This window comes from Colossoma macropomum, unplaced genomic scaffold, assembly GCF_904425465.1.
Source record: "Colossoma macropomum unplaced genomic scaffold, Colossoma_macropomum, whole genome shotgun sequence".
NCBI classification, from domain to species: Eukaryota; Metazoa; Chordata; class Actinopteri; order Characiformes; family Serrasalmidae; genus Colossoma; species Colossoma macropomum.
Window position 1 is genome coordinate 17,899,580 of NW_023494809.1, and position 12,933 is coordinate 17,912,512.

At 37.5% G+C, this 12,933-nt stretch overlaps 1 protein-coding gene across 1 annotated transcript in view; it reads right to left on the minus strand.

Annotated features, from left to right (window-relative positions):
• The window catches only part of cntnap2a (contactin associated protein 2a), a 373,698-nt gene that overhangs the window by 44,015 nt on the left and 316,750 nt on the right, over positions 1-12,933 (minus strand). Inside the window, exons 20-21 of the mRNA XM_036557926.1 lie at positions 6,288-6,521; positions 2,907-3,040 (exon numbers count right to left, since the gene is read on the minus strand). Of these exons, the coding sequence (XP_036413819.1) occupies positions 2,907-3,040; positions 6,288-6,521 (368 nt within the window). The remainder of the gene's footprint in view (positions 1-2,906; positions 3,041-6,287; positions 6,522-12,933) is intronic.

Genomic DNA, 12,933 nt, shown 5'->3' on the forward strand with positions numbered 1-12,933 from the left:
ATGTAACTAAATACTGTGAATTGTTGACATCAAATTTGATGATGTCGAACCCTTGTTGCTGCTCATTTTCTCTGTTTGGAATGGAGGGGGAAGACATGCTATACCTTGAATGTTGTTCCGCCATTAGTGCTTCACACATTTGACCTCATCATCTCCCACCCATACCGCTTTGGTTGTTTAGGAAGCAGTAGAAATCTAAAGCGCTGCCCAATCAATACAACCTCTCGGGAGATGTATTAATTAATGTTAGGAGATGTATTAATGTATGTATTACAGCCAAGCACAAAGCCACTACATGTAAACTCTTCTGCTACCCTTGTGCACTGGCTGCACCAGAAAAGTACAGGTAGTAGTGATCATTTTGTTACATAGCAAATGTAAACAAGCTTTCATTTAATCAAAGATTTTCACAAGTAAGATCATTAAAACCCTGTAAATGTAAAGTAAATTGTAGCCAGTCAGTTATAGGATTTTAAAATTCAAGCTATGGATAGCATGAATGGACAGTTCAATTCTGAAATCTGATTGGCTGTATGTAAGCATATGAGTAGCAACATTAAAATGAACATGTAATATAATGGAATAAAAAGGTAATGTATTCCTATGTTTGAATTTAAATTTACCATCGTGTATACAATTTTGGGCTCTAAGGGAACATTCAAATTCAATTTTACCATTTTATTATTCATCTGATTTACTACTATTGACATTCATTTCTACAGAGATTTAGATGCATTATGAGCATCTTTAAATTAAAATGTATTGCCTCAAATGCATGGTTAAGCTTCATGCAATTATGCAATAATGGTGTCAAAACATTAATTAAAATGTCATGTGCCTTATATGCATCTGCACTCTCTAATAAGCCATTTGAAATTGGATTAAAGAGAACGCCACGCTAGAAAGACTGCAAAATTCAAATGTAAAAAGGGAAACAGTGCTTCCTTTGCAATTACATATTCAGTGGCAAAATGGTTTTGAAAATGCATTCCAGGCTGACTTCATTTTGATTTTCACAGCCTTTCAGCTGTCAAATCAGCCCATTAGGGAGGGACAACAGCAGGCGGAAAAAGCATTTCCCCAAAAGGCTGATGTTCTTATGTTATCTCTGAATTGCCAACTAGGAAAAAACAAAGGAAAAGCCCTCCTGAACTGAGAAATCTTAGTGAAGTTAGGAAGATGTCCCCAACCCTGAGTTCAGCATATGACATCACATAAACAACAGCAAAAAGTGGCACTTATCCACTTTTAGTGTTGCCAGAAGCAGAACAAATTTGTTGGAAAAAGTAGAAAAAAAGAGGTCCTCAGTGATGCAGACTATATAGTTTCATGCAAATATTTGAACATCCTTGGTCAAATGACAAGTTTCCCTGATTTTCTAAGTGGAAATAACACATCTTCTACATAGAACACACTTAAATATGCCAATTTTTGGCTAATTTTAGTGCACAAGTTCTATTTATTTGCTATAGAGCCCCTGAAAGGACGTGGTATATTTTTTTAGGTAAAAATCTGGTTCGCACCTCATACTATCAGGTCAGAACCAGACACTATTAGGTGTGCACCAAATGCTTTTACGTGTGCACCAGATACTATCAGTGCGCGATCAATACTATGTGGTAAGCACCCAATACTATCAGGTGTGCGCTAGATATTATGTGTATCTGCTGCACACCTGATAGTATTGGGTGCTCACCACATACTATCGGTTGTGCACCTGATAGTATTTGGTGCACACCCAAGGGCATCTAGTGCTCAATACATAGTATCTGGGGCTCACCTGATAGTATCTGGTGCACACCTAATAGCGTCTGGTGCTGACCTCATAGTATGTGGTGCACACCAGATTTTTACCTAAAAAAAAATAAATAAATAAAAATGCCACGTCCCTTTAGGGGCTCCATAATTTGCTGAGTTTCACACATAGGGAAAAAATAAAATATAAAATGTGCCGTAACTTCTTCACAAGCCATATTTTATTTTTTCCCCAACATGTTAAAGTCAGCAAATAAACAGCAATTGTGCATTGAAATGTGCAGAACTGTGTTCTCTGTAGACAATGTGTTATAATTACTGTGTAATTTATGTGTAATGTGTGACTTATTTTCACTTAGAAAATCTACAAAATGTGTCATTTGTCTGGAGCGCACAAAACTTGTGCATACGACTCTATATCTGTTCATGAACTTTCGGAGCTCAGATAGATAAAACAAAAAACAAGCCTTTATGAAGGCGTCCGTGTTTTCCCACTTTGTAGCATGCAGAGTCCAATACTGAAAGCATGCATTATTGTATCAGGAGTATTGTGTGACAGGTAGTTTGTTACATATCGCCATGTTTCAAAAAAACAAACATGTATCCTCCTTTTTTCTGCATTATTTGAACATAGCACCTGCCTTTTATATTGTGTGAAAATTTCATGGAGAGTCATTACATTGAGTTACATTAAAATAAACAATGTTTTTCCTGTACAGTTACCATTTTGGAGATATTTTACACAGTGACGATATGCAGCATCATGAGCCTAGCAAATTTAATGTTTTTTTTATTTTTTTTTAATTTAACTTTTAATATACTGAGTATTTGAAAGTGTTTTACTGCTGTGGCTTAGAAACAGCTTTGTGTGTCAGTTTTTTGAGTTTGAAAAGGGATTGTGTTGGATCGACAATTTCTACTGCTGAAGTTGAACATTTATGTTCACGCGATCCCTCGCCCCTCTGAGGGCTCATCTAACAAACTTCAACAGAGCTGCTAAAGAAATAACACTGCTGTAAGCTAATTTATTTTTTAAGTTCTTGCATCTTTGCTTATTTAAGTGAATTGGCTTTTTCACCAGGCAGATTTTAGTTATGTTCCTCACCAAACACATGAGGAACTGAAAGAGAATGAATGATATCTTCTTTTACCTGGACATAGATGTCTCTCTCTATGCGTGTGATGTTGACACTGTGTGGCTGACCGTTGGCCAGATTTCGTTGATCCAGATCAACAGTGAAGGGCTCCCGCAATCCACCAAGGTTATACCGCAACTGCAGAGTACCTGAAAAAGAGAGAGAGAGAGAGAATGAGAGCAAGAGAGAGAGCGAGAGAGAGAAAGAGATTGAGAGAGAGAAAAGGGAGAGATTGAGAAAGAGAGAGAGAGTAGGGGAGTAAAACAAAGAGGAGAGAACGAGAGAGGGAGACAGAGAAGGAGAGAAAGACAGATGAGAGAGAGAAAAAGAGTGAGTGGGAGAGAGAGAGAGATCAGTTCTGTGAAATAAAAACATACTATGTATGTCTGTAATTTTTAGTTCATTTGTATAAAATACAATCATCATGCTTTAAACTCAAAACTAAAGCTGTAATATTCTTATTTTGTCATATTTATTTTGTGATTGGAAACAAAAGGATTTAAATATTGAAGAAATGGAAATTGGCCAGTCAGAATTGTTTTCTCCATAGTATCTAGGAAGATTCAGCTAAGCGAGCTCTCCTTTTGGTTAGGACATCAGGAGCTGAACTGAAAGCCTTGCACATTAGAATAACTACCAGCATAATTAGGAATTAACAGAGGAATCAACCTGTCATGTTTTGATAGGATCAGTTTTGTGAGAAAAAACCTCACTCTAGATCTCTTGGAAGTTCTAGACATGTCACTGACTGTGAATACGAGTCATACTTGAACCAGGTTTCATTTAGTTGTTAGGTATGGAAAACAGCAACAGCAACTCTACAGCAAGACTCTCTACTGAAAAAGTCACTGTAAAACTGACACATACAAGCATATATGTTAGTGACTGTTACAAGCTCTGAATGAAACATATACAGAATGTCTTTTACAAGTGTCAAACGTCCTTGTTTAATGTAAAATGACCAAAAAATGTTCATGTACACCAAACCTACTATGGGAAATCTCATAGGGGTGGTAGCAGAAATTAGCATTAATGTACAGATGAGTTTTGACATCTGTGGCCTGAACTGAAGGCCTAGCTCTAACAGACACAGTTCACCACTGATAAATACATATATTAATCTCTAACCCAAATGAAGCAAAGATGTATTCTAGCCCTCTTGTCCAATATAAAACTCCTTTGTTTATGTAATGTCAACACTTCCATTAAAACTTTTAACAATCCATGAATTTTTCACAAACTGAAACAAAACAACAATTACAACAAGCACTATATTTATGCTGATAGGCATGGATGTGACTGCTTGTTCTATCAGGTGCAGGATAATTACTTCTCACAAGCATGACAACATGCAGTGAACTTCTTTAGGTTTGGAAATGAGGAGTCTTATTTCTCTCTATTTTCTATTCACACTGGCTCGAGTCAGGCTGAGACCCACACTCCAAATGCACTTCTTTTCTGACTTTAAAACTTCTTAAATTATCACTAATGAAGTAGAAAGCATTTAGATGAGTTTTGTTTTAGATTTGTTTATATGCATGTGTGTGTTTGTGTGGATTTGAGCTCATGAGTGAGTGTGACAGAAAGAGGAAGAGAGAGAGAGAAGGAGATAGATGCTGTGAAAAGCAGCCATTAAATATTACTCAGTTGTATTGGCTGAATTAAGATGCTTTCTAAAAGCTGCACTTTGGTTCGGCCATAAAAACTGAATTAATAAATGAACTGTGGAAAGACACACAGAGAAGTCATTAAACGAAGGCAGCACAGCCATTTGGGTGAGAAAGAAACACTGAGGCAGAGAAAATTAAAAAACAAATCACCACACATGATGGAGAGCAAACAGACCCTCGCCATACAGTCTATCATGGCTATCATTACAAAACTTTGCACCCATTTGGTTTGTTTGTTCTCTCAGTTTTTACTTTATTGTATTTTTAACACCAGCTGCTTTTATTTTTCATTAAGACAGATCAATACTTAAAAAGTACTTTAAAATACATTCATGCATTTTTTCTTCTATAAACTTATTGTTTCCTTAAATAAATGTAATAAACTTGAATAAACTTTTTCCCATAAAAGGTTTGCTACAGATAGTGATGAAAGGAGTCTCCAGTCAGCATGGTGAGGAAGAAAAAAAAAAATCACTCCACAAACATCACACTGTTAAAACTACATGCACTTCAGATTCATACGGAAATAACATCACTGCCAAATTATAACTGTGGGATAGTAAAACTACACACGTTACAGATTCATACTGGATTAAACTCACTCCAAAGTTATTACTGTCAGAATGTAAAACTACACACACTGCAGATTCATACTGGATTAAAATCACTCCAGAATTATTACGGACAGACTGTAAAACTACACACACTGCAGATTCATACTGGATCAAACTCACTCCACATTTATTACTGTCAGACTGTAAAACTACATACACTGTAGATTCATACTGGATTAAAATCACTCCACATTTATTACTGTCAGACTGTAAAACTACACACACTGCAGATTCATACTGGATCAAACTCACTCCACATTTATTACTGTCAGACTGTAAAACTACACACACTGCAGATTCATACTGGATCAAACTCACTCCACATTTATTACTGTCAGACTGTAAAACTACACACACTGTAGATTCATACTGGATTAAAATCACTCCACAATTGTTATCATCAGACTGTAAAGACTACAAGCACTGTAGATTAATACTGAACAGTAAGTAAGTAAAAAAAAAAAACAATGGCAAGATATTTTCTCAGTCTGTCTCATCCTAACATCTACGTCAACTCCATAATTACTGGCACCCTTGGTTAAGATGGGTTATGAAATAATGTCTGTGTGGTTATTTAGATCAATCCCATACTGAAAATCACAGAAAAACATTTTACTGAAGTTAATTTAGGCTCTCCAAAAATTGCACATGAACAAAATGCAAAATGTAACTGAAGCATGTTTCCACTTATATTTCACTCAGTCCACTTGAGTGCTCAGAAACTCTTAAATGGCCATCTATGACTTCCTGTTTCACTGAGTTATAAATCTCAGTGAAACAGGAAGGATCTCAAATAGATCATCTTCTAAATGATCTATTATCTGTTAATCCATTCATCAAGATGGAATAGAGGATACCCAAATTAAATGAGACAACAGTGCATTTAAATTCACATGATATTATCACACAGACAAACGTTTATTCACATAATACAGAATCTGCCCTTTTGTTTTGGATCTAAAAGTTTTCTGTTCTTTTTTACTAAACACAGAGAAACGTGCTTAAATTATTGTCTAAAGACAATGACTGAAAAATGTTGAGGTTGATTAGGTAATTGGGTTGAAAAACACTGAAGTACTCTTTATGTGTGTCATCAGTGAACAGTGTTGTACCGTTTTGGCGCAGCACCACTGCCATGTAGTCCTGTGTTTTGGAGCTGATGTAGAGGAGGACGCTGGGCGCGCTGGATGTGCTGAAGCTGAAGGCCACGTCCTCTCGGGTCAGGTTGGTTTCTGTAGGCAGCGACTGGACCACATCTTTACCGTCCATGCTGGAGGCTGCGGCCACCACATCCGGCACCAGGTTGTACCTAACCAGCGTTCCAGCTTCAAAAAAACCACCAACATCTGAAAATGAAGCACAAGGTTTCTAAGCAAGAGATGCATCACATGCACAAGACACAAAACAGAATTTGGCCCTTTCTCATTATTAATTTGCCTCCTTTATTCTTTCGTTTTATTATATATATCATTTTATATTATATATATCATATTCATTCATTTTACCTCACAGCTGTACTCCATCTTCAGCTGCACAAAAAAAAATCTATAAAAAATAATGAATTCACAAGCATTTATATGTAGAAATAAGATGGTTTATTGTTCAATCAAGAAAACGCTATGTATTGTTTTTATTAATAAGTGTTTTTCAGGTCATGTTGTAGTACAAAATGAACAGGAATCTAGCTGTTAGCAGTATATTAACACCTGTTCAGAAAAAGTGAGATGTCAGAAAGCATGCACCATTTGTGTCAGTCTTGTCACTGATACAGACATATTTGGATATACTGGATGTTCTTGGAAATACTAGTTATATTCTATAGGAAACAAGCCTTTGAAGTGACACATGACACAACATGCTTGTTCTGAGCGTGGATGGAGCTAAACCTTCATTAAATTTGCAAGATTTTGGAAAATACAGTTAGACATGAGTGGATGCAAACTGACAAATCATACTGAAATAAACATACTGTACGGTGCAAAAGTCAGAGACCACCCTTCATTTATTTATCTATGAGGAGATCAGATATAAAATAATCCTCTTGCAAAAAGGATGGAGAAAGTCAAATGAAAATAAGTGAAAAATCATAAGTTCAAAATAGTGTTTAAAAGCTACAGAGAAAGTGGGACTCCTAACAACCACCTGCAAGACCCGGTAGACCACCAGAACTGTCCCCTCAGTTAAACAGCACTTAACGCTTTAATCTTTAAGAGAGAGGAGAAAATCAAGCTCCACTCCTGCTTCAGATCTGAAAAAATCCGCAGGTGTTTCTGTCCATCCTTCCACTGTGAGAACTCAACACTATGAGTCTGAAAGGATGTGTAGCTGTTAAAAAAAAAAAAACCTGAGAAAAGGAAACAGACAAATCAACAAAGAAGCTCCTGGTGTTCTCAGAACAATGGACTGGCCACCCCAGAGTCCGGACCTCAACATCACTGAATGTGTTCGGGATTATTTGGACTGTGGTAAGAAAATGTAAAACCAACTTCTAAGACTGAACTTTGAAGATAAGGAATAAATATCCCTGCAGATTTCTTTGAAAAACTGAAAGTGAGCCTCCAGAAAAGAATGGAAGCTGTGATAAAGGTAAAGAGTTGACACACTCAATACTGAAAAATGTGTTATAATTATGTTGCTGAGGTTCTTATATAAGACTATAATATATAAATATATGTATATATATGTATATAATATATGTATAATATATATATATATAATATATACTGCTTTTGTCTGACACCAAAAAATGAATAACTTATAGTTAATGGATGTTTTCACTTCTGACTTTTGCACAGCACTGTATTTTCTGTATTTATGAAGTTTTGACATTTTTATGATTACAGTTTAAGAGAATGTCATAGAAGCAATTCATCCAAAAATCTGACAAATGTTTGGCAGGGCCAAAATCATCATTTTGGCCAGTGTAGTGTGAAAAGATTAGGCTTTAATCTTTCAGTTCTGCTGAAAAGACAAATTCTGAAGTGACTACTGAACTTTACAGCTAGCTCATTTTAGGTCTGTAGGTTGTTTGGCCCCCTCCCTAATGCTTCTGCTACATTTTTATGGCCTTTCTTCCCATCCTCAAGGGGGCAGTAAGTGCTCTCCAGGATTCGGCCTGAACATTAACACCTCTGTCCCAAAAGACCCTCGACCTGCTGAAGAGAAACATCTCCATAAAATCATACGGCCTCTATTGCACTTTACAGCAGGGAGCGGCGTGCTGTATTCAGGCTTTGCCAAACACAGTGTTCTGCACTCAAGCCAAAACATTCTGCCATGCAGTAAAACCTTTCTCAGTGTAGCTCCTCTGTGCTGCTTTGCATATCTTAAATAGCACCAGATTTGGCCATGTTTTTGGAAGTGCTTTTCATTTTGCCACCTTCTGGTGCAAACCAGAATCAAACACGCATTTAGATTCAGATTCACAGCTTTGCTTTTGGCACAGAGGCCTGCAGCTCCTTTAGAGCTCCGGTTGGATTCCCAGTGGCCTCTTTCAATGTTCATCGAGTTTGAAAAAACTGTTTGAGCAGTTCACCCTGTATGACATCCACTTCTTGATGAAGACCTTCATAGAGCAGAGGCTCCTAACCTTTCATAACTCGCAGCCCACACAATTGACCACAAAAGCTTCCGCAGCCCACAAGATACCAACTAACCAACTAGATCACGTAAAGTGAAAACAAATATAATACAGTAATCAATGTAGCCTGTCAATTTTGATCAATATTATAACACAAAACACAACAAACACTAAAAAATAACAAACCATTTTTTAACTTACCTAATGAGTTAGCTTAGTTAGAGTTGTTCGTTAGCTACCGAGTGCTGGATGACTTGCTGAAGAAATGAAACATGCAATAGTACAATAAGTTTAGATGCATATTTGTTTAGCCTCCAAATGCTGGCGCAATTTGTTCGGCATCAAATCTTTATTTATAAAAAGACCTCTGAGCATTTAGCACAGAGTTACTCATTTTCTGTTCTCAGACATGTGAAGCCTAAAGGCCTTTGCACAGTGAACGCGATTTATTTATCCAATATTTCCAGACGAATTGAATTAGGTGATAAAACACCCCGTGCTCCTTTCACTTTCCAGAATGGAAGGCAGCCAACTCAATGTCAGTCTGCCTATTTTGTGAAGAGTAAAGGAGATCTTTTTCACCTGAAGACATCCTGTCCATTTGTTCGCTTTTTGTCGAGCCGCAATAAGGCTCAGTACTCTTTGCTGTATTTTTCTTCATTTTGGTTTTTAAGTGTGACAAATAGAAGGAATCATTAGGGGACAAATACTTTTTCACAGAGCTGTAAAAAAACAGGAAAATCATACAGAGAATTTAAGGTGTTACTCTACACAGCTGTCTTTCAAAGAGCACAGTAGACTATAATAAATTGAAAAAGTGAAAAATGTCTGTAATAAGCAATCAAAAAGCACTACAGTTCAAAACAGCAGGAGGCAAATTAGTTTGTTGCATCACCTGCAGGGAAAATATATGCCTGAGCTTATTTATAAATATAATTATTAAGTGTTGTGTACTTATCTAGTTTTATTGCTCTTGTTTATTTATTTATTAAATTAGTTACATTCAGAAATGGTTGACATTTGCCTTCCATTTGAATATTTCTGCTTTCACGCACACACAAACTGAACTCCTGTCTAGAGGATGTTTTGTATTAATGCTGCAATAAAACGCAAGATAATGGCACTTTAATGATGAAATATCATCTCCCAGCTTTCAGAGAGGAAAAAGCATATCCACTGGAACGCGCTCAGGCATAATTTGTGATATAATGCGCTTACTCTGACCCCTGTTGAGCTTGCTACATTCGAAAGCCAATAAGAAACTGCCTTGCTCCGCTTCAGTCGAGGTGAACGCTCTGAATTCATGAGCACGCTTCTGGAGGAGCCGTAAACACATGGCTGCCCCAGACGACAGTGGAAGAATAAAGGTCCTCCTGTGGACTGAGAGTGAATGCATGTGTGTCTTACAGGAGCACTAAAAACATAAACAGTGCAGGAGGTGCTGTGTGTGGGGCGGAACAGAGAGAACCATGGGAAATTAAGCGGCGTAATGAAGTAAATTTACCCAGAGGGAACGTGTAGAGAAACGTACGTGATTTCAAACCCTTTCAAAACTCTTGGTCTCTTGCACAAAGGACGAGACAGATTTATAGCGCAATTATACCATCTATTTATGCATCTATTTATACAGCCGTATTACCTGGGGGGGGGCTGAGCAGGTGTGCAGGTAAACACAGGTGTTTGGGAAGGAAATTAACTGAAACTGACACCTTAGCCTGCCAAATGAACCTTCATGTGACTATAAACATGCAAACTCTCGTGCAGTCACTCCTGCCAATAGCAGGCAGACATAGGCACTGTTAATGCATTTTAAGGCCATATCATGGAAAAAAATTTACTTGCATTTTTAAAGCTGTACAGCATATGATTTTTGTTACAATTGAAAGAATTTGTATTACTGAGTGAGGAGGGAAAAAATGTACTAAAATAAGGTGTTTTCGCACTGCTGCGAGTCTCCCTGTAAAGTCAGAAATATTCATTCATCAAAAGTCAGAATTGCTGGGTCAGATTTACGGTTCTTCAGACCATGTCAAACGTCTTCACATATTGACGTCACATGCACAGACTTGATATGGGCTGGTTACCTGAGCAACACTGGTGGTGGTATTGCTCACAGCGCTGAAATATAGTGAAAGGAAGAAGAGAGATATCTCTGAATATGGAGACATTGCAACGGCAAACTCAGTTGCCAGTTGTCTGTGGCATCCCCTAAGGTCAAAGCATTGAAATGTAGAACTGAAGAGAGCTGGTGTTCTAACAATTTATATAAGACACTGGCTTCAGCCTTATAATTTTAATGCTGGTAGTAGGTACACTCTTAGATGGTTCTTCAAGGGCTCTTTAGTAAAGAAAATAGCTTTCTATAGAACCATGAACACTCAAAGAGCCCTTTGCATGATTAAAGAGTTCTTTGCATGGTGAAATGGTTCTTCAGATTGATGGAGAATGTGGTGAAGATGGCTTTTTGAAAAGAGCCAGATCATTTACTGCTGTGGAATTTAATGTTACCCTTCTAGTGTCATGCAATGTAGCATTGTAATCGTGAAGTAGTTTTAACTGTATAACATTAGCTGGCTAATTCTCTAATATTACTTACCGATTACTTTGCTAATCGCGTTTTTGGAGTTCGTCCTCTATTGTTTGATAAATCAGGCTAGCCATTATTCTCAGATAATTTCCAGTGCCATCGTCTCTTTCCTTTCATAAACAGAACCAGTATAAAATATCCATAGCAAACACTGCTAAAATAGATATTTGACTGACGAGAGGCTAACATAATGGACACATGCTACTCAGCTGTCATATGAGTGGTAATGTTAGCGAAGGCTTTTTCCACCATCAAGCCAAATGGTTCTCAGGGCCTTATTGTGTGTTTCCGTGCAGGTGCAGACTCTTGAGACTGGTTACAGTTTCTTTTTCCACCTGTTGTGCCACTAAACCAGAACCAAGAAATTCTGAAGAAAACTACACAAAAGAGTAGCTAACTTATCAGGCTAATAGCTACATACACTGCACCCACCACAAAACATGTTTGTTTTTGTTTATTACTCCAAACAGTTGCCGTGCTCTCAGATTCTTTATCTTCTAAATGGGTGGTATTTGACCATCATTTACGGAAACTGAGCCTGTAATGCAGTGCGTTGAATCTGTAGCCAGCTATACTAGCATTAGTGTCACCCAGCAAGGTACAGATCAAAGCACCACAGAACAAGTCTATTTTTTATATTTCTGTCACTTCAACACCAGTCATTAGAATTTGTGCTCTCAGACATGAGTCTATGTCCTCTAAATGGGTGTTTTAGTTAGTTATCAGTTATCAGTTAGCTGAAACCGAGTGTGTACTGTGGTAGGAGGCACTGAACAGTCATGTTATCTTAGCCTAGCAAGTTACAGCTTAAAACACTACAGAACACGTTCGATTTTGCCTTTCTGTCACCACAGCACCAATCCACTTTGCCCTGTTATGTTTTTTACTTCTATACTTGTGATAGCAGAGCACAAGTTAATCAAATCGAACATGTACTAGACTGTTTGGATCTTTTTAGCTAAGCTAAGTTAGCTAGGAGAGAGATGCCAGCTGGCTTTAGCTCAGCTAGGAGGCTACAGCTCCAAACACCACAGAACAGTATTAATTTCAGCTTTTTTGTACCTCTGACACCAGTCACTCGACTTTGTTTCCTCAGATTTGAATCATTATCATCTAAACCTGAGACAGTAATGCTTTTGTTAGTCAGAATGAAACCTCTTCTATGGTGAACAAAGCTGGCAGCGTGCTAGCTAAGCTAATGCTAACCAACCACTGTCTCCTGGTTATCAGCGCTGTTTAACATTTAGAAATTGGTGTTAGATCGAAGCTTTGACATTTACTGAATGGTGGATTTAAAATTGTGCACTACTATAATTTATTTGGTGTCTGTATGAGTGAACTAAAATTAAATTTGATTGTTTTCAGGTTTGACTAATGCAGCAGGTTGCTGTGGCACAATACTGACAAAAACGTAGAACCAATCAGCGAATAGCTGCATCATTACATCATCCCACTGAACGGTTCTTTGGCACCCAGCACAGTTAACTAACTGTGCCGGAAAAAAATGTGCTGAGTCCGGTTTTTAAGTGTACCGTGTTGAACCATTACTAAGTAAAGAGAATAAAAGCAGGCTAAAATATGTTGTGCATGT